This window comes from Ipomoea nil, unplaced genomic scaffold (genome assembly GCF_001879475.1).
Source record: "Ipomoea nil cultivar Tokyo-kokei standard unplaced genomic scaffold, Asagao_1.1 scaffold0302, whole genome shotgun sequence".
NCBI classification, from domain to species: domain Eukaryota; kingdom Viridiplantae; phylum Streptophyta; class Magnoliopsida; order Solanales; family Convolvulaceae; genus Ipomoea; species Ipomoea nil.
The window spans coordinates 2727144-2750787 of record NW_017616730.1 but is presented as its reverse complement, the minus strand read 5'-3'; the positions used below and the strand labels follow the sequence as shown (position 1 = coordinate 2750787).

General features: G+C 34.9%; 4 protein-coding genes and 1 long non-coding RNA gene across 5 annotated transcripts; 2 read left to right on the top strand and 3 right to left on the bottom strand.

Moving 5' to 3' along the window:
- Positions 1-1053: 1053 nt before the first annotated feature.
- On the bottom strand, positions 1054-6809 carry LOC109162714. Its single transcript, XM_019311402.1, has 13 exons — positions 6462-6809; positions 5901-6052; positions 5059-5200; positions 4792-4908; positions 4041-4542; positions 3651-3689; positions 3384-3505; positions 2984-3130; positions 2436-2525; positions 2219-2343; positions 1891-2096; positions 1553-1677; positions 1054-1434 (listed from the first exon to the last, which is right to left on the bottom strand). The coding sequence occupies exons 1-13, from the start codon at positions 6672-6674 to the stop codon at positions 1243-1245; spliced, it is 2172 nt and encodes a 723-aa protein (XP_019166947.1). The 5' UTR covers positions 6675-6809; the 3' UTR covers positions 1054-1242.
- A 3404-nt stretch (positions 6810-10213) lies between these two features.
- Positions 10214-12917, top strand: LOC109162725 (bifunctional bis(5'-adenosyl)-triphosphatase/adenylylsulfatase FHIT). The gene is made up of 5 exons (XM_019311410.1): positions 10214-10429; positions 10545-10655; positions 11662-11808; positions 12444-12542; positions 12636-12917. Exons 1-5 carry the CDS (start codon positions 10253-10255, stop codon positions 12750-12752), a joined length of 651 nt encoding a protein of 216 aa, XP_019166955.1. The 5' UTR covers positions 10214-10252; the 3' UTR covers positions 12753-12917.
- On the bottom strand, positions 10489-11775 carry LOC109162739. The gene is made up of 2 exons (XR_002051140.1): positions 11663-11775; positions 10489-10656 (listed from the first exon to the last, which is right to left on the bottom strand). It is a non-coding gene; the product is annotated as an uncharacterized LOC109162739 (long non-coding RNA).
- A 1297-nt stretch (positions 12918-14214) lies between the features above and the next one.
- LOC109162707 (ATP-dependent DNA helicase RecQ-like) lies at positions 14215-20964 on the top strand. Its single transcript, XM_019311393.1, has 20 exons — positions 14215-14317; positions 14421-14533; positions 14683-14758; positions 14839-14981; positions 15072-15158; positions 15239-15322; positions 15847-16054; positions 16319-16404; positions 16661-16892; positions 17007-17130; positions 17654-17790; positions 18207-18315; positions 18545-18587; positions 18730-18901; positions 19135-19205; positions 19304-19397; positions 19637-19855; positions 19944-20150; positions 20271-20600; positions 20688-20964. The coding sequence occupies exons 1-20, from the start codon at positions 14291-14293 to the stop codon at positions 20811-20813; spliced, it is 2688 nt and encodes an 895-aa protein (XP_019166938.1). The 5' UTR covers positions 14215-14290; the 3' UTR covers positions 20814-20964.
- Positions 20965-21026: 62 nt separating this feature from the next.
- LOC109162721 (calcium uniporter protein 6, mitochondrial-like) lies at positions 21027-23113 on the bottom strand. The gene is made up of 2 exons (XM_019311407.1): positions 22355-23113; positions 21027-21812 (listed from the first exon to the last, which is right to left on the bottom strand). Exons 1-2 carry the CDS (start codon positions 22805-22807, stop codon positions 21324-21326), a joined length of 942 nt encoding a protein of 313 aa, XP_019166952.1. The 5' UTR covers positions 22808-23113; the 3' UTR covers positions 21027-21323.
- Between the last annotated feature and the right edge of the window lie 531 nt (positions 23114-23644).

The following is a 23644-nucleotide window of genomic DNA, read 5'->3' as shown; positions in this document are numbered from 1 at the left end:
CAATGGATTTTGTTTGTCATGTCAATATGTCATGGGAATGTGTTTCCATTAGGGTTTAAACTCTTCTTTTCAAGGCTACACTAAACTGGTTATCACAACAATATAATATTGAGTAGTCATGGATTTGAGTTGTACTTTGTGCTGGTGTGTAAAGCAGTTCCAACTTCGCCTGAAGATTCTGATGTTTCTTTCAAATCCATATTAAAATATTGTCTTCCTCGTTTACACCGAGAACCGCAAAGTACAATGTCTATCGTGATTTCGAGTCATGGCACACGGCACTCCTATTTGCTTTTGTTTATAGTTTTATGGACAATTTTATAGTATCATACATATAACTATATAATGTGGTTAACCTTTCAAAAAAAATATATAATGTGGTTAAAAATAATAATTGTTTCTGATTAATGTGAAAGTTGTGGAATATGTAATTTTTAATGTGTAAGTATATGTGATGGTAGAGTAATAATGGGTAAATGAGAATATTATTTTTACAATGAGAAAAGTCTCACGTGACTTATATGCTATGTGTACAATGGTAAGAATACGATAAAACAGTTAAAAGGTAATAAATATTATATTCATAATATATGAATCTTTAGTGCAACTCAAGTAGAATAACATCGGAGGTCAAAAGGTTTTATGGTGATCAAGAAGTGTATTAAATTTAATAAATCCGTCCTTTTTACTAACAGAAAGTCTCTATTTATAGTGTTAGAATAAAAAATACATGTCCGCACGAGTTTAGTTCACTGGTTCTGTAGACAATATTTAGAAGAAGACAGGAAGAAGAAAATAAAACCACATATCGAGTTCTTTGTTGATGAGTCTATGTGACCGCACGACACTAGCAGCTCAAGTTGTCACATACATAACAATGGCAATGTAAGTAACTACTTTATCTTACTCTCCAAGTCTTAGGTAACAAGACTCCTAACCTAAAAGGGCAGACTCAGAAAAGTCTATACCGTATTACACCATCATAAAATATAAGATTCACGAAAATAGTTTTTTACTTCATGTAAAATTAGCTAGTTAATCAATGGCCCATGCTTTAACTTTAAATTTAAAATGATATACATAAAAAGAACTTCTTGATTCAAGAAGCAAAATCATATAATATTATTCAGAGCAGCTACTTTTACAAGAGGGGGTATTAAAGTACATCATCAATAGACAGAAGTTTCTAATAAATGAAAACACTACCACTTTGCACAACATACCAATTTGCAGATAGGAAGCTTAAATGTTCCTCTTTCTGAGCCTCCCAAGATCAACATCCATAAGTCTTGACGATGACGATGGATTAGGAGCCGAGGTTGATAGACCAACAGATTCGGGAATGTCCAGATCAACTCCGGTGGGCGGGTTGGCTATTGTTCTTCTCATATCATAATTACTCCATTGAGGGACTTCAGTTTTCACTTTTGCAATCTGCACATTATGTGAGTACATAAAATCATGGAACAAGAAATCCAGGCACTATATCTTCTACTAAAAGTATGGTGGTCAAAAATGTTGATAAGGTTTAGATTGTCACAAGTGCATTTACCAGCTCAAGATGGTGAGTGGATGAACATGCATCACGGAGTCGTTTTTGCAGCTCCTCTAGTTTCTTTGTTTGGTACCCATGGTTTTCAATTTCATTCGCTTTCTCACCTAATTGCTGGTACAGAGCTGATGAAAAACAAGGGGGTTTGGCCAAAAACTAAATAAGAAAGAAACTAGGAACAATGAAAATTAATGGTGCACTATGATCAACAAATATGCAGAGCGTAATATGAAAAGCTTATTTTCATCATACTTGCCGATCATCATGCTTATGTCGGAGAAAAAAGATTTATAGTTGATAAAGTTTGAAAGCAAGTATAAACAAGGCATAAATGGTACCTGTCAAATTTGATAGTACCCAAACTTGAGTAGGAATATCATAGAGCTTCTTTGCCAGGGTCAATGAGGATCTTAATATCTCTCTAGCTTGTCCAGTATCACGAATCACAAGAGCTAAATTTCCCAACACACTTAAATATTGTGAAACAAGTTGAAGATTCCCCAACCAATGATGTGCTGTCTGCAAACCAGCAGCTAGTCTAACTCTGCAACAAAGTTAAAAGCAAAGTGAGAAAGAAGAGAGAAAAGGTAGTGGGGGAGGCTGGCTGTAATTACCTCAATCCAAATTGAATTTGGAGAAAAAAGAAAATTCTATTAATACATATACCTAGCTTCTTGTAGATTTTGCTGCCTCATCAACAGAAACCCATGAGCAAGAAGAACGCTGGTTTTCTCTCTTACTCCAACAAAAGAATCAATTACATTCAAAATTGGTCCAATGAGATCAACAGCCTGTTTGCAGAATAGTTATGCTTACGGAAATGCTTTTTGAAATCAGAAGTAATGTATATTCTGGTATAGAGGTAATAGGTAAATGCATTTACCTTTGAAGAGGATTCAGCATTGCCAATACAGATATAAGAAATCGCTGCATAGATGTGGCACATAGCTTGCATCGTTTTGTTCTCTGTAAGCTAGACACAAAAAAATAATAAAAAATAAATAAAAATATGTGGTGTAAAGCAGAATATTGATTAAGGAATACCAACTTTGAGTAAGGCTTTCTTATGTACTTCACAAATCAATGAAATGACAATGGTTTATATTGCTACCTGGGACTTGCACAAGTAGACTTTTGTTAGTGAATTGTACCTCAGCGATGCCTTGTTAATAGATGTTTTGCATTATTAATAAAAGGACTATATCACAAAGGCTTTTCACATTCTTTTTGAACTCCATCAATCGAGAAATGATGAACAATGCAAAAGCTTTTTGAGTCTGCTGAATTTATAAAATAGGGAATAGAGGAAATTTTGGATCTACTCAAATCAATGCTGCAAAGAGTCCACTAATGTACAATCTCGATATTCGACGTCAATCTAACAATATGTTTAATAATCGCAAAATTCAACACCACAAGCCCATGGCATACCTTTGAAGCCTCAATGAAATGAAAACTAGCTTCTTCATAGCAGCCAACGGAATGTGCATACTGCCCTCTAAGCATTTCAATTGTACTCTCACATGCCTGTAAAATTGTTGGGAAGCGAATAAACCAATTTCTCATCTGCACCAAAGTCTGTAAAAAGATAGAACTATTAGCATTTACAGTTTTACCTTCAATATATATTACACCTACAACAGATAGAAAAGTATTAATTCAATCACAATGCTTAGGATTCTAGAATATGGTGCCTTGGGGCTATATCTGTTTGAAAATAAGGACCTAAAATCTTCAATAGATGCTTGTAATTTTTTTGTGGAGGAACAAGATGAAAAGAAATGTAGCAAGCAAACTGACAGAAAAAATGCATGAGGCACAGAAAACAAACCTCTTGTGCTTCAACAAATTCAGATCGTGTAAGATCCACTGCAACTTTATTTTCAAAGAACTGCATCAGAAGGTTTAAATAGACACTGGCCATCCAAATGGCAGAGTGTAGCAAATCCACTTCTGCGTGTTACAAAAAACATGTAAGCAACCTTATTCCTGTACTGCTAAAAGTGTGCTTACATTTTTCCAAGAATTCTCCTAAGGCGACTAATTGTAAGTCATTAAAATGAAATAGATCTCTCTAACAAAGAGGACAACAGATCACCTTTTGCCCCATCATTGATCCCAAGTTTTTCAAGTTCCTCTGCAAGCAGCAAAGTAATTTGAGTTCCACATATGAGAATCCAAACTCACAATCATATGTATCATGTGCTTTCAGGAAAAAGGGAAAAAAATTGTGATTATAGGCCACCTTAGAAAAATCTGATTAACTCATTTTGAATGTTCATATAGAACATTAACTGGCATTTATTTCTGTATGCACAAGCTGGAAAATCTTGGCTCTCCCCAACTTTAGGAGTATTACATAGAGTAGAGGTGGCAAATTATAAAGAAAGGTAATAGAACTACGTAAACAAGAAAGAATTTCTAATCATGATCACTTAGTCCCGATCAGGCAAAGGAAAATCTATGTCCTTTACAGGACAGCACTCACCTTGAATGGTTTGTTGGCCAGACTGAATCCTCTTCAGACAATCCTTAAAGAGTCCTTTTGGACGGCTAAATACAACTACAGTGAGATCTACCAATGCATAAATAGCACCTTTTGGTAGCCACTCTCCATCAATAGGAGGTGGTGCCAACTCAAGCTTATCACCCCAGGTCCGTTTAACATTTCCAAAATACGTTGGTTCCAAAAATTCTTTGCCAGTTGATCCTACTCCTGTTAAATTATTGAGCTGTTCTTCAAGGAGAGCCTGTTTCTTAGATAAAGCAGATCTGTCTCTGTAGTTTAAATCAGAATCAGAAAGACTTTTATTCACTTCAGTTAATTCTTTGTTGAGTTCCTTGACATGTTGCATCTGCTGTAAGTCAGACTTCATGGCAGCATCCAATTTTTCAACATGCTGTGCAGCATTCTTGTAGTCACATATCCGAAGTAGATAGAATACTTGCAACAGCTCATTATAAAATAACAGACCAAGGCATTGCTGTCTCTTTTGTGTCAGAGAAGAGAAAACAAAAATTCAAGCATCAGGTCACATCAAAGAAATATATATTTAGAAAAAAACAAAATGAACAGGAATGATAAATTTAAGTACCAAACAGGTAGCAGTCAGAAGTTCAGCTTAAATTGTAGGTAACAAAACAACCATTCTTAGAAATATTCTTTAAAGATGGAATAAAAATATCACAACATATTTTGTTAGCAAGATTACAGACAGATAGTAAAGATATCAACTTACTTTATTTAGATCAATAGATTCCCAAATTAAATTACATTTGTTGACAACTTCTTGAATCGTGCTTGCATTCTCCCATTGCATGAGGTGAACATGCAAGATAGAACTCGCAAAAAACATCTGGCACCAAAAAAATCTAAATTAATAATGAAAATATGAAATACCATGTCCATACAAACACAAAACGTGACATATGTCACATTATACTGTTGAAATTCTCTCCCAAACATTGGACAAGAAGGAGAAAAATTCATCCTAGATAAAGCTAACCTGTAATTCAGGATAACACATCTCAGCTGCAGAATAAAATCCACGCTCTAAAGCGGAAATTGATCCAAGATAGTCTCCCTCAATTATCAAAGCATTTGCAAGCTGAGAATTGAAGTTGCAGCACCATAACCTCGCAGAAAAACTTCAAGCAAAGAGGCATAAAGAAATGTGATAAATAGTATGCAGAAAGAGTCTTGGCAGAAAATAATACACAGACACTTCCTTTTGTAGTTGTTTTATAATACTACTAGAAAGCCACCAATTTACCCATAGCAAGATAACATATATTCTATTAAAGCTTCTTCATCTATCAAACAATATAAATCTCAGAGATCATATCTAAGACAATTAATTTACAGCACTCAATTGATATTTCAATTTTATAAGCTTTCTATAGAGGATGGAAATCAATGCTTCTGGGAGGAAATGATACAAAATTACAAATAAAAGAGGTTTATATATGATTCAGTGAAAAAAAAAAAAAAAACACACACACACACACAATTTGTTTCCAAAAAGCACTTGAATCGCTTCAATTCAAAATCCTATTGCCAAGTAATATGAAAGGTAGGGACATATAACTAGTAACTTAGTAAGAGTACTTCTCCTGTCATGTACTTTAAGAGCATGATTCAATAATCAATAAATATAATATTAGCATCTTTTTTTTCAAATAAGAAATTGAGGAATTGAGAACCTTACTCAACTCATCTGATCCCAAATCCAAGTATAGTGGGGATTTGCGGCATATATTTATTTCTTCATTCACGTATAGAATAATGTATTAAGTATTTAAGTAGCAAAATAGCATCATGCAGTAGCCTAAAGTAATGAAGGCATACCCATCCTCAGAAGATGCAATAAGTTCCAAACCCTTGTTCAGTATCTGTTTTTGTGAAACAATAGCCCCAACAAGATGGTAACATTGGCTCAATAAGCTGTAGGCTCTGCACTTTAGCTCAAAGCATGAAGGAATTGACTTTAAAAGCAATTGCTGAAACACGTAAAAACACTATTAGCAAAAGAGGGTTTAACTTTTTAACCCCAAAAATAAAAACATATTCAACATACTTAGATTTTGAAACTTATTTCCCGGAGGCAACACATGTAAAGACTACTGCACTGCTCAATTCTACTACCTCCACACACACTAAAGACCATTTCAAGTACTATCAACCAAAATTCATCAGAAATCTATCCTAAAATTCAATCCCAAACCCTAAGTTCTAAGCAGCTAGCTCTTTCTAATCAAATGGGGTAACCCATTGGTCAAATAGGTTCATGGAATTTTAGTATCGAGATACACATACTAACATATATTGACGCGTTTGACAATATGAAGATAACAGTCAACGGTGCGAGCAAATCAAGTAAGGAGCTACAGTAAGAGAGGAAGTACTAACGGAACGTTCAAGGTGGGCTTTAGCGTGGTTAATGTTGTTGGAGTGTTTAAGGAGGAGAGTAGCCACGCGGAGACGAGTCTTGATTTCGACAATTGGGAAGAAGGAGACGTCGCTCTGGCATATGGCTTCTAAGCACTTCACAGCCTTTCCGATCTCGGCTTTCTTCTCGTGATAGTCCGCCAATCCCCACAGCCCCTCCGCCACCGCTTCCATGCCTCTTTCTTCTCTAAAATTCGCCGCCGGAAATCAATCGCCGCCGTCGTCCATCACTGACTTTGCTTCTCAGACTAAGCAAAAATTCGCGGGGATTTTTTCTGTTTCTTACGTTTAAATGTATTTAAGTGCCAAAATGAAAAAAAAAACACTCGTTCATTTGGGAGTTTTATAACGTGTGATTACAAAATTAATTGCTTATCAATTTAATTGGGGTTGTCTTTTAATAATATAGTCATCAATTATTATAATTTATAGTGGAGGATTTTGAAAGTAAATCTATAAATCACATATCGCAGCTCTAACTACGCTAAAATATAACTTAAGATTTCGACTACAATTTCAAAACGGTTATAACGACATTTTGATGTATTTTAAAAAATCGTTTAGAAAATTTTCGTCGTCATCAACTAATCGATGTTGTCGTTCATCATTGACTTTTCACTATAGTTCATAATAAGGAAAAAAAAAAATATTTTTTGTACAGTTAAATCGTAATTAAGTGTCAAAACGAATCCTTACATCTCCCAATTTGCCAAACCATTATAGAGTTATTGCCTTATTAGTTGTCTCCTAATATTATTGTCACTGGATATTATGGTGGAGAATTTTGGAAGCAACTCTATATGTCACAAACTTGCAACCCTAAGAGCATTACCACCAGCGCTTAATAGGGAGAGATTGGTACAGTAATATGTAGCTCAACAAATGAGAAGCACAAATTTTAACAAAAATAATGCTCTTGTAAAGATCAAGAGAATGGCAGGAAAAAAAAATAAAAATGAGCAGTGCTACATTGCGCATTAGGCGCAAATCTTGACGCATGTTTTTAAGTACCATTAGTAATTAGTTGCCAATTGATTGTATTAGTGAGTATGATCAACTTATAATATTAGTTGTTTGTAAATAAGTGATAAGTAAAATTAATGGTTAACTTTAGCGAATAACATGTAAAATGATTGTCGATGACATTAATTATTTTCATAGAATCAGTAGTATTCAAACAAACTTTACACGAAAGTGCAACTAAACAATTTAACCTTTGAAAAGTGCTATTAAACATGATGACTTATTAAAATCCGTCAAATAAGTCAAATATACTGATAACCAACATGTTACTGGTATGCAGATCGTTGTTGATAACAATCAGAGAAAAATCGACGAACGGTTACCAATCGCCTAGTTTGGTTGCCCTATTCAAAGGCAACCGGCGTCGATCGTCAAAGCTGATGAGTATCGTCGAAATCCTACTAACATGCTATTGCAGGTCATTAACTAATTTTGAGGCTTCAATGTACGAAAATAGCATGTTCATGAGATTAATTATACTTTTACAATTTAAGCGTCTAATTACACATTCGTGTAAAGCTTTATAGCCTATTTGGTATTTTTCAATTTTATAATAATCAACTATTAATAATTACATATAAATGAAAAAAATTATTTAAAAATGATCGGTTATAACAATAAAAATAAAAGAAAAAATGACACTTTTTCCCCCTAAGTTATATACTTATAGCACTTTTTCCCCCTGAATTATTTAGGTGGCTCTTTTTCCATCTGAAATGTTAAATGAACATATTTACCCTTAAAATAAATATTGCATTTATTTTTCTTCTCTAACAAATTATTACTATAATTTGGTTCAAACCAAATAGGTACTATAGCAACCAAACCAAAATATTTCAATTACAATTTATAATCAAAACGCGATATTTAGAGTTTATTAAAATCGCGAACCGGATGGTCGGTTCATGTTCCGAACTGAAAAAATAAAATACATTTATTGTTGAATTTAGACTATTTTAAAATAAAAAATAAAATTTTAAAATAAAGACGGTTCAAAATCGCGAACCGGATCCGGAACAGCCGGTTCACGATTCATGATCCAGTTTTTAAATTCTTAAATTTAATAAATTGAAATCCAAATATTGGGTTCTAGATCTGAATCATAACAAAAAACTTTTAATTCAATTGCTATAGTGTCTAGTTTAGTTCGAACCGAACCGTGGTAATCGCTACATATACGCAATAATTTGTTGGAGAAGTAAAATAAATAAAATGTTTACTTTAAGGGTAGAAATGTCAATTTAATATATTAGGGGGAAAAACCACCACTTTTAAAATAATTGAGGGGGCTAATGTACTTACATAAATAATTGAGGGGGAAAAAGTGCTATAAATATATAACTTAGGGGGAAAAGGTGCTATTTTCCCAAAATAAAATTTAAAGAACTTTTATTAAAGTTATTATTCTTCACTGTTTTCACAAATGTAAATACATGAATAATTCAGAGGGAAAAAAGTGCGATAAGCATATAACTCAAGAAAAAAATATCGTTTTCTATAATTACAATTAAATTATTTTTATTTATTTTCATATTTAGTTATTAATAATATAAATACATAAATCATGTTATATATCAATTTTTTAAGATAATTGCAGACAAACGAGTCATATATTATTCAATTAATCGAATAATACTTTTACAATAATTTTATAATCAAATAAATGTATATTTTTAAATTCTATAATTGTTAATAATTTCATCTTTATTTTTATTATGAGTTAATACCCAAAATCGTCCTCGACTATAGTGGTTTTCCTCAATTTCGTCCTAAACGACTTTGGTGACCTAATATCGTCCAAGACTTTTGTGTTTCGCTCAATTTAGTCCTCCATTTGTTATTCCGTCAAAATAGTGTTAAATAAAGGGACAATTCAGTAATGTCAATATTGATCTCTCTTTACTTTCAACTTGTGAAGTGCGGAATTCCTCTTTCTTGTACGAATTACACCCAGAATTACTCCCGGACCTGCAAATCAAATTTTATATTCGCAGTTTTAGGAGTAATTCTGGGAGTAATTCGTAAAAAAAAAGAGATTTCGCAGTTCACATGTCTATGAGTAAAGAGATGTCAATATTAAAATTACTTAATTGTCTATTTATTTAACACCAAATGGACAGAATAACAAATGAGGGACTAAATTGAGCAAAAACACAAAAGTCTGGGACTAAATTGAGCGAAACACAAAAGTCTGGGACGATATTAGGTCACCAAAGTCGTTTAGGACGAAATTGAGAAAAACCACTATAGTCGAGGACGATTTTGGGTATTAACTCTTTTTATTATCTAAATATATAATAAAAAAATTATCCGTAAATCGCACGGGTAATTAGATAATTATTTGTTCGAATTCAAAAAATGATAACATCATACAACATAATTGATCCAACTTATTTCATCAATTGCGCTATATAATAATCATTATATAATTATATATTTGATCTAAATATTTTTAAAATATTATAATAAATTCATTTTGTGCAACGTATGGGTGAAAAACTTAGTTTAAAATAAAATAAATTATGTGGGTTAAAATAAGAAGTTAAGATAGAAAAAAAAAAAAAAAAAAGGAGAAGAAAGAGGTGAAATGGCCATAAAAAATGTAATAAAATTGTATTTTATCAAAAAGCTAAAAACAAATGAACCAGTAAAGAAAAAAAACAAAATTGTACCTAGTAGGCTAGTACCCAAAATAAGCTCAGTCAGTCGGTCTCCACTCCTATATACTAATGTCAAAGCGAATTCTTAACGTTACTCTTCGTCGCTATTTCTTCGTCTCCGTCTCTTCATCGTCGCCAAGAGCTATTCAGCTGTTCAGAATCACCTTCCCTAACCGGCCAACTTCCGATCATCGGTTCTGCACAACGCGGGTTTTGTCGTCGTTGTCAAATCACTCCCAACGCAAGGCAAACCCTTATGCATTCATTGATTTTGTGATTAAATTTGTCTTTTTTTTTTTTTTTTTCCCAGTATTACACGCTCTATGTTTTAATTCATTGTGTTCTGTGTTATTGAGCCCAGATGGAAGCGGAACATTACCGATTTGGGCCGTATGAAATTAATCCCAAGGAAGTTTTCTACTCATCCAAACTTTCCTATGCTTTGGTCAACCTCCGTCCTCTTGTTCCTGGTACTTGATCCTTTTTTTTTTTTTAATTTTTTTTTAAATTTTATTGTTTGACAGCATTTTTGTGCGTATGAGCTAGCTTCTTTCATTAATAATTTGTTTTCTGTTTAGGTTTTTGGTTAAAATGTGGTATTGCCTTTGCTAAAGTTGCATTGTCCGCAAATGTTGTTAAATTTCCAGTCTTGAAATTCTTATTAGATTGGGCTTTTGAAAGATGTGGCTCCATTTGGTAGAGCATATTTTAAATTACAAATAAGCTATAAAATTTGTTTGGTAAAATGATGAGAGCTTAAAATAATAGCTTATTTTAAAATGTTTCGAAATAAGCAGCTACTGGCATTTAAGTTTTCAGCTATTATCTTTTCAGCAAAGTGTGCCAAGCATAGCCTTATTCTTGCCATATCTACAAGTAATATGTATGCTGGAAAGTTCAAGTTTTAGTAGCTATCTATTTTCTTAAATATCAAGAGTGAACTTGATATGAGCTCAAAGCATCTAATTGTGAGTTGTCTCTTTTCTCCTGCGCAGGTCATATCCTTTTGATTGCAAATAAATTGAGTGGTTTATTGGAATACATTGGGGGATGAGTTTTTGTATTTGACTCAAGTCAGAATGGTGAAATTCCTTTTAGTGATAAAGAAGAAGTTAGATAATTGATGCACTTTGGTTCACTTTAGGAATTCTTGTACAAAACGCTTTGGGGTACAAATATGGACAGCACATCCATAAGAGCCTCCGGGTTATAACCTAGCATAGTAATACCTGTCACTCCCGACATACCTGCTGATAAATACTCCACGTAATCTTCAACTTTTTACTCTTAAATAGTTAAATATACTCTTATTTTCTCTCTATATTTGTTGGATCATTTTTATAGCACATAATGCTCTTGATTATTTCTTCAAATTGTGTGTGTAGGGGGATTGGGGGGAATCTGGGAATTGTTTTACTTGATTTGGTTCCTCTATTTGAACTTCAAGTTGCATTTCTGGTTGACTTAACATAAATGTACATGTGCTTGTCTGCCCAAGGCGTGAAGTGAAGCGCTTTATAGATCTCACTGCTGATGAAACTAGTGATTTGTGGTGTGTGGCGCAAAAGATTGGACGTCAACTTGAGTCCTACCACAATGCGTCATCACTTACATTTGCAATCCAAGTATGTTTTATGAGCTTCTATGTCATTAGTGTTTTCCTGGCTTATGTTCTGCTATTGAAGCAGCCACATAATCTGTCCCAAGACAGACCTGAGATCTGATTATTCTTGCTTTTCTGGGAATCATTCTAGTTTTCTAATTATGGAGTAGTTTGTTCCATATTGCATTAAGTCATTAACCTCAATTTGATACCCCTAAAATTTTCTCCTTCATCACACACACACACCCAAAAAAAAAAAAAAAATCTGATAGGAAAATATGCATCTAGTTTAAATGGTACAGTGATGGCTCTGTCTTTCTAGTTGAATTTGCAATGAAATAAAATAAATCAATCAACGAAAAATTGTACTCCATTCTTGAAAACCAAATAATTGTATATTTGGTCTCATTAGGCTCTAGAGTTGGGGGCTGGTTAAGCCATGCCCCGTCTCCTTTTAGAGGACCTAAGAATTAGTACCCGCTGATTACCTTGTAATTTATCATGGTAACCCCATCCTCATAATCCTTTTAAAAATAGATGCTTAGATTTCAATTAATTTTATGATTTTCTAGTTGGTATGACCAAATTTCATTGTCCAATTCTTTGCTTGCTGTGACCATGAATTTGCTGATTCATTGTCTCTTTCGATGTCTTTAGGATGGACCTCAGGCAGGGCAGACTGTTCCTCATGTTCATGTTCACATCATCCCTCGCAAAAGTGGTGACTTCGAGAAAAATGATGAAATTTATGATGCTGTAAGGATCAAAATTCAAAATCTGCATTGTTTTGCTATTTTCAACTCTTTGCTTCATTTGCTGATAATTATCAATCCTCTGCGCATGGTTCAGTTGGACGAAAAAGAGAAGGAGCTGAAGCAATCTCTTGATTTAGATAAGGAAAGGAAGGACAGAAGCATGGAGGAGATGGCTCAAGAGGCTGAGGAATACAGAAAACTCTTTTTATGAATATAATAGGAATATCTTAGTATTTTGATGGTTGCTAACAGTGGTTTTAGATAATGGGGTCTGGTTATTCAGAGTTACCATCTCTTGTTTGGTGACCAATTTCAATTGAACTTTGTGCAATTTGTAGCTTAACTGATCTGTTATCATACTGTATTTGTGGACATCAGATCCATAATTTATTTTTATTTTTAAATAAAATATACCAGCTTATATTAATAAGGGATCAAATGTAGAGCTGTCAATGCGGGCTGGCCTAGGTAGGGGCAGCCTGCCCTGCCCCCAGGCCTGCGGGCCCACCAAAGCCCGCCTATTTTTATTTTTTTTTAATCATGTGTGATGTGTCCCTAAAATTTAAACTCTAATGTGACTATGTTAATAACTTAATTGCTATCTACTTGAAACACTTATTCATAAGAAAATAACATACACATCATGACAACAATGGCACCAATAGGGGTAAGTATAATTACCAAAAAACTGATAACCGATAACCGTCCCGACCGATAATTTCAGTTATCGGTTATAAGGCAAAAAAAAATTTGTTTATTCGACTATTTGGTTATTTATCGATTATGAAAGTGTAATAACAGCGATCACCGAATAACCGACACTATTATTAATACATATTATATATATTAATTTTAATTATATATATATATATATATATATATATATATATATAAACTAAAAAAAAAAAAAAAAAAAAAAAAAAAAAAAAACTGGCGGGCAAAAAAGCCCGTTTTAAAGCGGGCTTCAAAAACACGAGCCCACCCCGCCTTTTTGGAGGGCGGGGCTGAAAAGTCCGACGGGCTAAGCCCATTTTGACGGCTCTAATCAAATGACGAATACAAGATGATATATGGAGAATTGTAACTCACCCCACTCGTATAGATTGTCATATACATACATATATATATATTTATTTGTTTGTCATCTACATTTTGGCATTTACAGAGGTGGTCATAGGTCAATAACCTAGGTTGAACTACTTTGATGTATGGGAAAGCCTGCAACAGTTATGGGTGAAGCTTGTCTTGTAACATTAACCGGTAAATGAGAAGGTCGATAGACAACTTTCATACGAAGTTAAATTTAAAACCTTATAGTTACTAAACCAATTTGATGAGAATTGTTCTCTAAGGCGCTAGTTTGAATGGACGGTCTTAAATAGATTTACTAGTCTTCTCTAATTATATGTTTCATTTTCATAATATCAATATATAAATTTATGCGAATTCATTACAATTTCTCGATAATTTATATTCATATATATTATAATAAATAATTAAGAATCCAAATTCTATCTTACCATTTCCAGCATATGTGAAAGCATTAATTGAAATTCCATCTATATATTACCCCCCCACAAAAAAAAAAAAAAATCCATGTAATAGTGTCATAATATATAGATAATTAAAATGGCGGGAAATTTAACCAACCGGTCCGCCATTTGTAACGTGGTTGTCGGACGCTCACCATAGCCGCTAGGTTACATTATTCTCCCATTTCCTCTCGTTCAGGCTCCCGCCGCTGAAGCCATGGAGAACATGGATTCCACTCTCAAGGTTCTTTCTTCGTTTCTTTTTTAGTTTTTTAAACTTTTTTTGTATTGCTCATCTAAAACCTAGAATTTCAAAAGTTTTTTCAACATTTTTCTTTCTGTTCCAGAAATACTTTGGGTATTCAACATATCGCCCTTACCAGAAAGAAATAATAGAGAAAATTTTAGAAGGGAAGGACTGCTTAGTTGTCATGGCCACTGGCAGTGGCAAATCACTCTGGTAAGCTTCTATGTTTCAACCGTCATTTTATAATTTGGTCAATAACTCCATTTTTCCTGCTTTGGATTATATTGTAATCATTTTGGTCTTCCTGGGATTTTGATTGACAGTTTACTTTTGATTTCCGGTTTTTGGATTGTATAATAAAGTTATCAGGCGCCTCCATTGATTACTAAGAAGACTGCTATAGTAATTAGCCCTCTCATATCTTTGATGCAAGATCAGGTATGCCATCTATGTGTTATCATTTTGCATTGGCACCATTGGACATAAATTGTGATACTTCTGTATCCTTTTTTACGAAGGTAATGGCATTGAAAGAGAGGGGAATCAAAGCTGAGTTCCTCTCGAGTGCTCAGACTAATCGTAGTGTGCAGAGCAATGCTGAATCTGGCCTCTATGACATTCTTTACATGACTCCTGAAAAGGCCTGTTTGCTTTCTACAAGGTATTCAATCTAAATAATATATTATAATTTGCTGAAGAAACCTCATGGTAAGAACGTTTTCTTGAACTCAATTTTGCACTGCTACTGCAGTTTCTGGTCTAGATTGTTAAAATCAGGGATATGCCTGTTGGCTGTTGATGAGGCACACTGCATTTCAGAGTGGGGCCATGATTTCAGGTTAGAGCTCTATTGCAAGATAAGACAAGATGCAATTAACTATACCAAAAGATGTTTCTAACTATAAATACTGTCTGCAGGATGGAGTACAAGCAGTTAGACAGATTGCGCGATGCTCTTGTGGAAGTTCCTTTTGTTGGCCTTACAGCAACCGCCACAGAGAAGTAGGTCATCACAAATCAGTGATTGCATTTCTTAACTATTTTCCCCTATCATTCACACATTTGGTTTATTGATATTATGGGCAGTATAAAAGTTGATGAGGTTTACTTGTCATTCTTGTTCTTTCTCTTAAACATTACTCGCTGTTGGCATTACTTAAATTATCTGCATTCAAGTATTTCTAATTAGATAACATTCTTCTCTTTTCATAATAAATAATAGTTATAAATGTTGCTTGTTGGCGTTATAATTATAATTATAATTATACTTGACATATTATGCCTTTGCTAAGCTATAAGAGCCTTTTAATTCTCAATGTCTTCTGTTTCCATGTATCATTTTAGATTTATAGGTGCCTAATCTACATATGGAGTGATAACATTTGAGTGCATATACTAACTTTATTCCACATTTCAATAATTCTGAACCTTGCTATATTGCCTAGATCACTATGTTTTATTATCTTTGTTTCTTTCATTGTGGAAGAATGTAGGACCTTTGTGCTAATAACCTTTTAATCTTTCAGAGTTCGGAGGGACATTATGAATTCCTTGAAGATGAAAGACCCTCATGTTGCTATTGGCTCTTTTGATCGCAAGAATATCTTCTATGGAGTCAAATCTTTCACTCACGGTTCTACTTTTGTTAATGAGCTTGTGGAGGAGATCTCTAAATATGTAGAGAATGCAAATTCGACTATAATATATTGTACAACAGTTAAAAATACTGAAGAGGTTATTTGGCATATCATCTGTAGAAATATATTTATCTTTTTATTCCTGCACAAAAATATGCTTAAGTGCAATGATTCCATGCTGGGGCTCTGTTCCAGCATTCGTATGTTTAGAATCACTTATCATACAAGTAGTTATACTGAAGTTCATCCCTAATCTCACACAATATGGAAGGTTTAATCTTTTATTGTGTCATGTTTCACTTATGAATTGTCAAATAAGCATCTAAGCTTGGTTCTGATCTTATTCCCATGGTTGCTGCAGATCTTCAGCTCACTTATTGAAGCTGGAATCAAGGCTGGAATTTACAATGGCCAAATGTCTAATAAAGCACGTGAAGATGCACACAGGTTTTATTTATTTTTTGTTTGCCATTATCATTCACTAGCTCTAGCAGTTATGGGCTAGCACCTAATAGATTTCTTTAAGTGCATTAGATAACCAGCCTATGTGCTGCCACCAATTAGCAGGGTTACTGGCTTATTTTTTCTTGTAAATGCTGTTGATCATCCCTTATAGGATCTCACATCTATCTAATTTTAAGGTTCAACTTTCTAAGTGAATGGGTTAAGCTTGGAATGTAGCTGATTCTTGTACCCTTTGCAGATCATTTATCAGAGACGAGTTCTATGTCATGGTCGCAACTGTTGCTTTTGGTATGGGTATTGATAAACCAAACATAAGGCATGTGATACACTATGGATGCCCAAAGAGTTTGGAGTCTTATTACCAGGAAAGTGGAAGATGTGGCCGAGATGGCATTCCCTCAATCTGCTGGCTTTACTACACAAGAAGTGACTTTGCGAAAGCTGATTATTACTGTCGAGAAGCACAATCAGTATGTTGCCTTTCTGTTATAGTTCTTGGATGGTTCATATGCTGAAAAGACATCTTTTTAGTTTTCGTGAATTACTAAAAATCTATATTTGATCTTATCTTTTTATCTGATCAGGCAGATCAGCGCAAAGCTATTATGGAATCGTTTATTGCTGCACAACATTATTGCTTGCTGGCAGTTTGTAGGAGAAAATATTTGTTGGAATACTTTGGAGAAACATGTGCTTATGATAAGTGTGGTATGGTTTTATCAAAATTTAATTAATTTTCTGTCGTTTACTCGTTTAGTATCTTCACTATCTATTCATGGTATTATAGTTAAATGTAACTAGAAGTGTGTTTCTGTTTTGCTGAGTATTTCAGTATGATGATTTATTTTCAACTGGTTAAGATTTGATTGATAAACTCATTACCTTAACATTTCTTTAGTTAGTGGATTAAGACAGATTTGATGGGGAAATCTAATAAGGCTTAGTTTGGTTGAGTTGAGCAGAGCATTGGTTGTATTCGCAGGTTTTAACTTCAATAAATGAAAGATACAAATACCTAAGAAATTAAACATGCTACAGAAGTGGGTGTAGATTGAAATTTCAGGATGTAATGCCACTTGGGTTTAATATGTTATTACATATCATGTGCTGGAGCTTTTCTAAAACTGTTATGGCCTTATTGGGTTAGATAAATTTCTTAAAATGAACTTCCATATGAAATTGAACTGCTAGTTTAAGAAAGTAAGTGAAATTGGTTCATGTACCACTTCAGGAAATTGTGATAATTGCACCAGCTCGAATAAGGAGAATGATGTGTCAAGGGAAGCATTTCTTCTTATAGCTTGTATTCAGTCTTGTGGAGGTCGTTGGGGCTTGAATCTGCCTGTGGATGTTCTTCGTGGATCTCGAGTAAGTTTTTCTGCTGAAAATTTAAGATAATGACTTCTTAGTAATTGCTGGTCTGAGCTAAGCAGTTGAATATTTGTCTCGATGCATGCCAGTATAGGTGGATTTCCTTGTTGCTTAAGAAAGCATCCTTAGAAGTAGTATAAATCTATTACCAAACAGAAAAGCCTGGTGAGCTAATGATGGCTTCTCTTATGAATTTGATTCAACATCTCTACAACACACCTTATAAGTTAGGATTAGGTCTTTGGATGACTTCATGGTATTGAAAGCTTGTTTCCATTCTAATAAAATGTAGAAGAACATTTCAAGCTATGTGCATTTTATTTGTAGGACACTTTTTTTTTTTTTTTTTGGGTTCTTACTGTTGCTTGAGCTCTCAGAGAAAAACTTCATGTATTGGCCATTTTATGTCACAGTCTAAGAAAATTCTTGAAGCCCAGTTTGATAAGATTCCATTCCATGGCCTCGGAAAGGAGTTGCCTGCAAATTGGTGGAAGGCACTTGCTTACCAATTGATTTCACACGGTATGTACTAGCAATTTTTTGTGTAGACTCCAATGTTTATGTACCTTCATTCTGACTTTCCTATTGACACTAGTACTCCTTCGATTCTGAATCACCCAATGTGTTTTTAGTACCACCATTACTCTCTCAAGGCCCTGGAGACCTAGAGTATGGAGCATATTATTGAAAATTTTTCTAAAATAGGGATAGGATAAGAAAGTAATGTGTAAACCTCTTTTTTTTGGTGCAGGATATTTGGTAGAAACTTTTGATGATGTGTACAGATTTGTAAGGTATATTACATCCTATTTTTGAATTTTTGCTCAAGACGATAAAGTTTTATTTCTCATCTTATCTTAAGTTGCCTTCTAGACATTCTTGTGTTGCAACTAAAATAGAATAACTTTTTAACTTTTTCCCCCCTTAATCCATTAGGGTTAGTCCAAAAGGATTGCAGTTTCTGAATTCTTGCAACCCTGATTACCAACCTCCATTGTTTCTACCCATGACTTCTGAAATGGTGGTTGATGAGGGAAGTGGAGACACATCCACCGAGACTAGAGGAAACAATGGTTTGGCTTCTACAGAATTTGAAGGATTGTCTCAGGTTTGTCATTGCACTGGTATCATTCTTATTTCATTGCAATTGTCTTAAGATTGTTGTAGTTTCCAATTAAAGTATCAATACAAAATTCAATTGCACAATTCTTGTCTTGCCAAAATTTTTGACTGAGATATCCGAGTCTTGATATCCATTGTTCTTTGCATTTATTTATAATCTTTTTCTAAACTTCTGGCCATATTTAGTTCCCTTGCATGTGTAATTGTTTCCTGGTTCAGGCTGAAACACAACTCTATAAAATGCTCTTGGAAGAGAGGATGAAGGTTGCAAAAGCTAATGGAACTGCACCGTAAGTATTTAATGATCTCCTAGCTTAGTGATCAAGAGATTTAACCCCTTTTTTTCCTCCCAATTTTCTTAGCGTGTTTTGGTGCTTCTCACTTGTAGGTATGCAATTTGTGGTGATGTAACGTTGAAAAAAATAAGTTTGACAAGGCCTTCTACAAAACCAAGGCTAGCAAACATAGATGGTGTAAACCAGGTAAACAGTATCACTTGGTTGAGGTTTCTTGCTATGATCTTTCTACCATAATAGGTCTTCTCATGTTTTGGTCTATGCTTATTTTGAACAAACTGGAAGATATTTTCACCTATCATGTTTAGTATAATTATGGCTTTATTGATTGTCACAATCCGTGCATTTTCCAATTTCCATGTGACCATTTGTTTCACTTTCATTAGTATTTCCAAAACTGAAGCTGATTTCTAAAACTATTGCAGCACTTTATGAAAACATATGGCGATCATTTTCTTCAAAGTCTTAAGCATCTGTGTGAAGAACTTAATCTTTCTCTGGATGGAGAGAGATGCACTCAAAATGTTCAACCTTCTGTTTCCGCTAAGATACTTACAGTACCAAGCAATAAGAAATTAACGCCAGCAAAGTTTGAAGCGTGGAAGATGTGGCACGAAGATGGCCTTAGCATCCAGAAGATTGCGGTTGAGTCCTGCTACTAACTAACTCTTGAATTTTGTTGCTAGCTTTATATATTACTAATGTCTACCTGCTTTTCTAATTGCAATTTAGAATTTTCCTGGGAGAGCAGCCCCAGTAAAAGAACAAACTATATTCGAGTATATCCTTGAAGCTGCACGCGAGGGATACCCTGTTGATTGGGCCAGATTTTCTTATGAAATTGGGGTGACTCGGGAGATGTTCATGAACATTGCAAGTGTTGTCTCAAGAGTTGGTAGAGAGAAGTTGAAACCTATTAAAACTGAATTGCCAGAAGAGGTAAAGTATACCGACAGATTTATGAGTTGCATTTGCACAGTTTATTAATGACTTGGTATTTTGAGATGCTAGAACTAGAATTTGATGTTCAATGATTTAAACTGTCTTTTCAATGATCAGGTAACCTATAGTCAGATTAAGGCATATTTGGCGATGCAAGAATTGGGAATTTCAGAGAATGTATTTCCATCTAATCACCAGGCTACCCTTGCAACTGGTGAACAGTCAAAAGTTGAAGAACCAATTGATCACACAAGTAGTGTTTCTCCTTGTGAGGAAATCCATTCAGTATCTAATCTCCAGACTGAGAGCACGGTCACAGATGAGCCCGACTTTTCACCTATTTCTGCAAAACGCCAAAAAATTTATGCGCCAGAGGGAAGAAGTCCAATGAAACTGGAAGCAACAGAGGAATCCTTATTAAGCTGGCTCAAGAAATTTGATGATGGGGTAAGTTGTGATTTCTGAACTTCCGTTTCATAATATCCTTGTTAAGCAGGCAACAAAAATAGACACTAATGCTAGTAATGTGCACAGGCTTCTCTTTCTGATCTTTTGGAGCACTTCAATGGGTCCACCGAGAATTCCTTGGTTGATCTTCTGTGCAATCTTGAAGGTGAGTTCTTGATATTTAGGAGGAATGATGTGTACAAGCTGATGTAACCAGTTAATTGCAACTTAAAACTAAGGAAAAAAAAAAGTCAGGGCAAGATTGTTTAGATGTCTGCTGTAAATAGGGAATTCAAAGCTTAAAAAAGCATGTAGCCAGTATGTGCTTTTCATGTGAATGGAGTTCATTTTGTTAGCAAGAAAATATCATAGTTCATATGCTCTTTTAGCAAGAAAATATCATAGTTCATATGCTCTTTTACCATATATGCAAACAATATTCTACCAAAAATCCAAAATGTTCAGGAAGTTCATCACATTTCTATGCTAATCTTAGGAATAGGCCAGTAATAGCTAAAGAGTTGGAAGCTCAAGGAAACAAGGATTAGAGTTAACAAACCAGAATTGTAAGTGAACAATAATTCCTGGAATCTGGGCATTGAAAGTTAGCTATAGAGGAAGCCCCTTAATAATAGAAAAACAACTCCGTGCCCAGGAAAAACGATGGGCTTGGTGGTTGAAGGCATATATAAATATTATGCAATAAGATGTAAAAGACATACATCACTGCCTTTTCATGTCGTGTAGAAGTTCCTCCAGCTCGACACCTATATGTCGCTTAATAGAAGTAGGTCCTTCCAGTGGTAACTTGCATTTCTTCTGCAACTCCACAAACCCGTGGATGTCAAAATTATACTTCTTGATGAGCTTCTTCTGCTTTGCGAGGTAGAGCCTCTTCAATAAATCTTGGTAGGTTGGGTCTCTTGATGTGAATAGGAAGTAAGTATACCCCATGACTATCCCGGCTGTTGTAGTGAAGAACGCAATTGGCTCCATAACGTCCCAAGAGAATTCCCAGAATGTAAGGCGAAAGAAAAGCCCAACCAGTAGAACAGCACCCCCCAGACCTGTCCATAGGATGCGACGAACCTGCCTGTGTGCAAGCTTGTCGAGCTCATCCATTCTTTCCTGCAGCTTCTTTAGCTCTTCTATGGAGGAGTCATCTTCAGGTAGAAGTGCCCTGGGCACTGCTTTCCTAACCTGATCAATTACCTAAACATTCAAAAAGTAGGATGGATTATATACCAAGCAATAAGTCCCAGGTTTAAATCCACTCAGTGTTTGTGAATCTTCACAAAGTGTAATCAATAACCCCACAATTTGACATATCACACTGCCTTCATCCCTTTACTTTTTCTCTTTCAGGTTAAATGATCAATCAGAGAGATTATAAACAGAACATCTAAAAGTCCCAGGTTTAAATCCACTCAGTGTTTGTGAATCTTCACAAAGTGTAATCAATAACCCCACAATTTGACATATCACACTGCCTTCATCCCTTTACTTTTTCTCTTTCAGGTTAAATGATCAATCAGAGAGATTATAAACAGAACATCTAAAAGGAGCCAAGCACTTTTCCACAATTCCACAAGCCCCACAAAACCTAATTTACTGGAAAATACATTCAGCCACTTACACTATGCAGATTAACATATAAAGGCTGTATATATATATATATATATATATATATATATATATATATATATACAGAGAGAGAGAGAGAGAGAGAGAGAGAGAGAGAGAGAGAGAGGTACCCGATCAGGGTGGAGATGGACTTTATCACGGAAGAGCAAGACGACACCAGCTTCATCCAGAACACGAGCAAAGGCGGCAGCCTCATCGGGAGACTTAGCGATTCCCATACCCTCGCACGCTTGCAGAAGCTCCGAGTATCCAATCACCTCCTTATTCCCCACTCCTAGCTTCTTCTTCAACGCCTCCACATTCACCAATCTCATAAGCCTCTTCACCTCCGCCTCCGAAACCAGCTCCCCATTCCCTCTCCCCTCTCCCTTATCATCTCCTCCCCCTCCGGCTGCCGCGGAGCTACAATAACTCGCCGCCGTCAATCTAAAACCGCAGAAACATCCATCCCGGTTACCTCCGCTCCCATCGAAACACGGCCTTAACCACCTGCTCACCGCCGGCGGCCTAATCCTCGACGCCGCTGCGCGATGTCTCAGCAAAATAAACGAAGTCCTCCACATTCCGTTTCCAACAATCTAAAAACGAATATTAGCACTAAGCAAGCAGTAAAAGCTATTTACGATTAAAATACTTAGCATTAATAGCATCTAGATTATATCGTGCGCCATGATTAAACTCAACGAAGGATTGCAGAAATTAGGGGAAAAAGACGATAGTTGAGGAGAGAGCAGAGATCACGACGATGACGGGTTGGTTAACGACCGTCAAAACGGAGTTAGTTACAACGAATCGCTGTGTTTTATAGTAACGGAGAGAAAGTGGGCAGTTTCCTTAAGCAATAAGCTTGAATTTCGGCCGTTCGAGTTTCGGGCAGACAGGTACGAATTCAACATTTTGAAAGTTGCATTATTTGGGTTTGACCCAGTAATATTGTGAACCTTTCCCTCTTAACGAAACAAGGAAAATGAGTAAAAATTTAATCTAAATCCCCTAAATCAATTATAATGTTCAGTTAAGTTCAAAATTAATTGTGTAGCAGGTTAGTGATATGTGTTTCTTTTTTGAAGACAGTCATAACGCTCTAAATTTTTTTTTTTTTTTTTAATTTTGATTCTTTTACAGTGTGTTTGATTCATGGAATAAGTCGAGAATGGAATACCATTTTCAGAAATAGACCTATTCCATTGTTTGGTTTGTCTTTTCATGACTGAGAATAGCATTTCCGAGAATAAGCTATTCTCTTTGCAGAGGAAATAGCCATTCCTAGGGGATCTCCTGGTATTAGCTATTCCTAAATATTTGGGAATAGCTTTTGGACTCTAATACCGAATATATCCTTTTTGTATTTTATATATATATGAAATATATAAGAATCTGATTCTGATTTGGATCCATGT

Excerpts from the sequence above, each read along its gene's own strand:
- LOC109162725 (XM_019311410.1), top strand. The coding sequence starts at position 10,253 with ATGTCAAAGCGAATTCTTAACGTTACTCTTCGTCGCTATTTCTTCGTC. Across the intron at positions 10,430-10,544 it reads CAAATCACTCCCAACGCAAG|ATGGAAGCGGAACATTACCG; the intron begins GCAAACCCTTAT and ends TATTGAGCCCAG. Across the intron at positions 10,656-11,661 it reads TCCGTCCTCTTGTTCCTGGT|CATGTGCTTGTCTGCCCAAG; the intron begins ACTTGATCCTTT and ends AACATAAATGTA.
- LOC109162714 (XM_019311402.1), bottom strand. The coding sequence starts at position 6,674 with ATGGAAGCGGTGGCGGAGGGGCTGTGGGGATTGGCGGACTATCACGAG. Across the intron at positions 3,131-3,383 it reads AATTTGTTGAAGCACAAGAG|ACTTTGGTGCAGATGAGAAA; the intron begins GTTTGTTTTCTG and ends ATCTTTTTACAG. Across the intron at positions 1,678-1,890 it reads GGTACTATCAAATTTGACAG|CTCTGTACCAGCAATTAGGT; the intron begins GTACCATTTATG and ends GTTTTTCATCAG.
- LOC109162721 (XM_019311407.1), bottom strand. The coding sequence starts at position 22,807 with ATGTGGAGGACTTCGTTTATTTTGCTGAGACATCGCGCAGCGGCGTCG. Across the intron at positions 21,813-22,354 it reads TCCATCTCCACCCTGATCGG|GTAATTGATCAGGTTAGGAA; the intron begins GTACCTCTCTCT and ends TTGAATGTTTAG.
- LOC109162707 (XM_019311393.1), top strand. The coding sequence starts at position 14,291 with ATGGAGAACATGGATTCCACTCTCAAG. Across the intron at positions 14,759-14,838 it reads TATCTTTGATGCAAGATCAG|GTAATGGCATTGAAAGAGAG; the intron begins GTATGCCATCTA and ends TTTTTTACGAAG. Across the intron at positions 15,323-15,846 it reads ACAGCAACCGCCACAGAGAA|AGTTCGGAGGGACATTATGA; the intron begins GTAGGTCATCAC and ends TTAATCTTTCAG.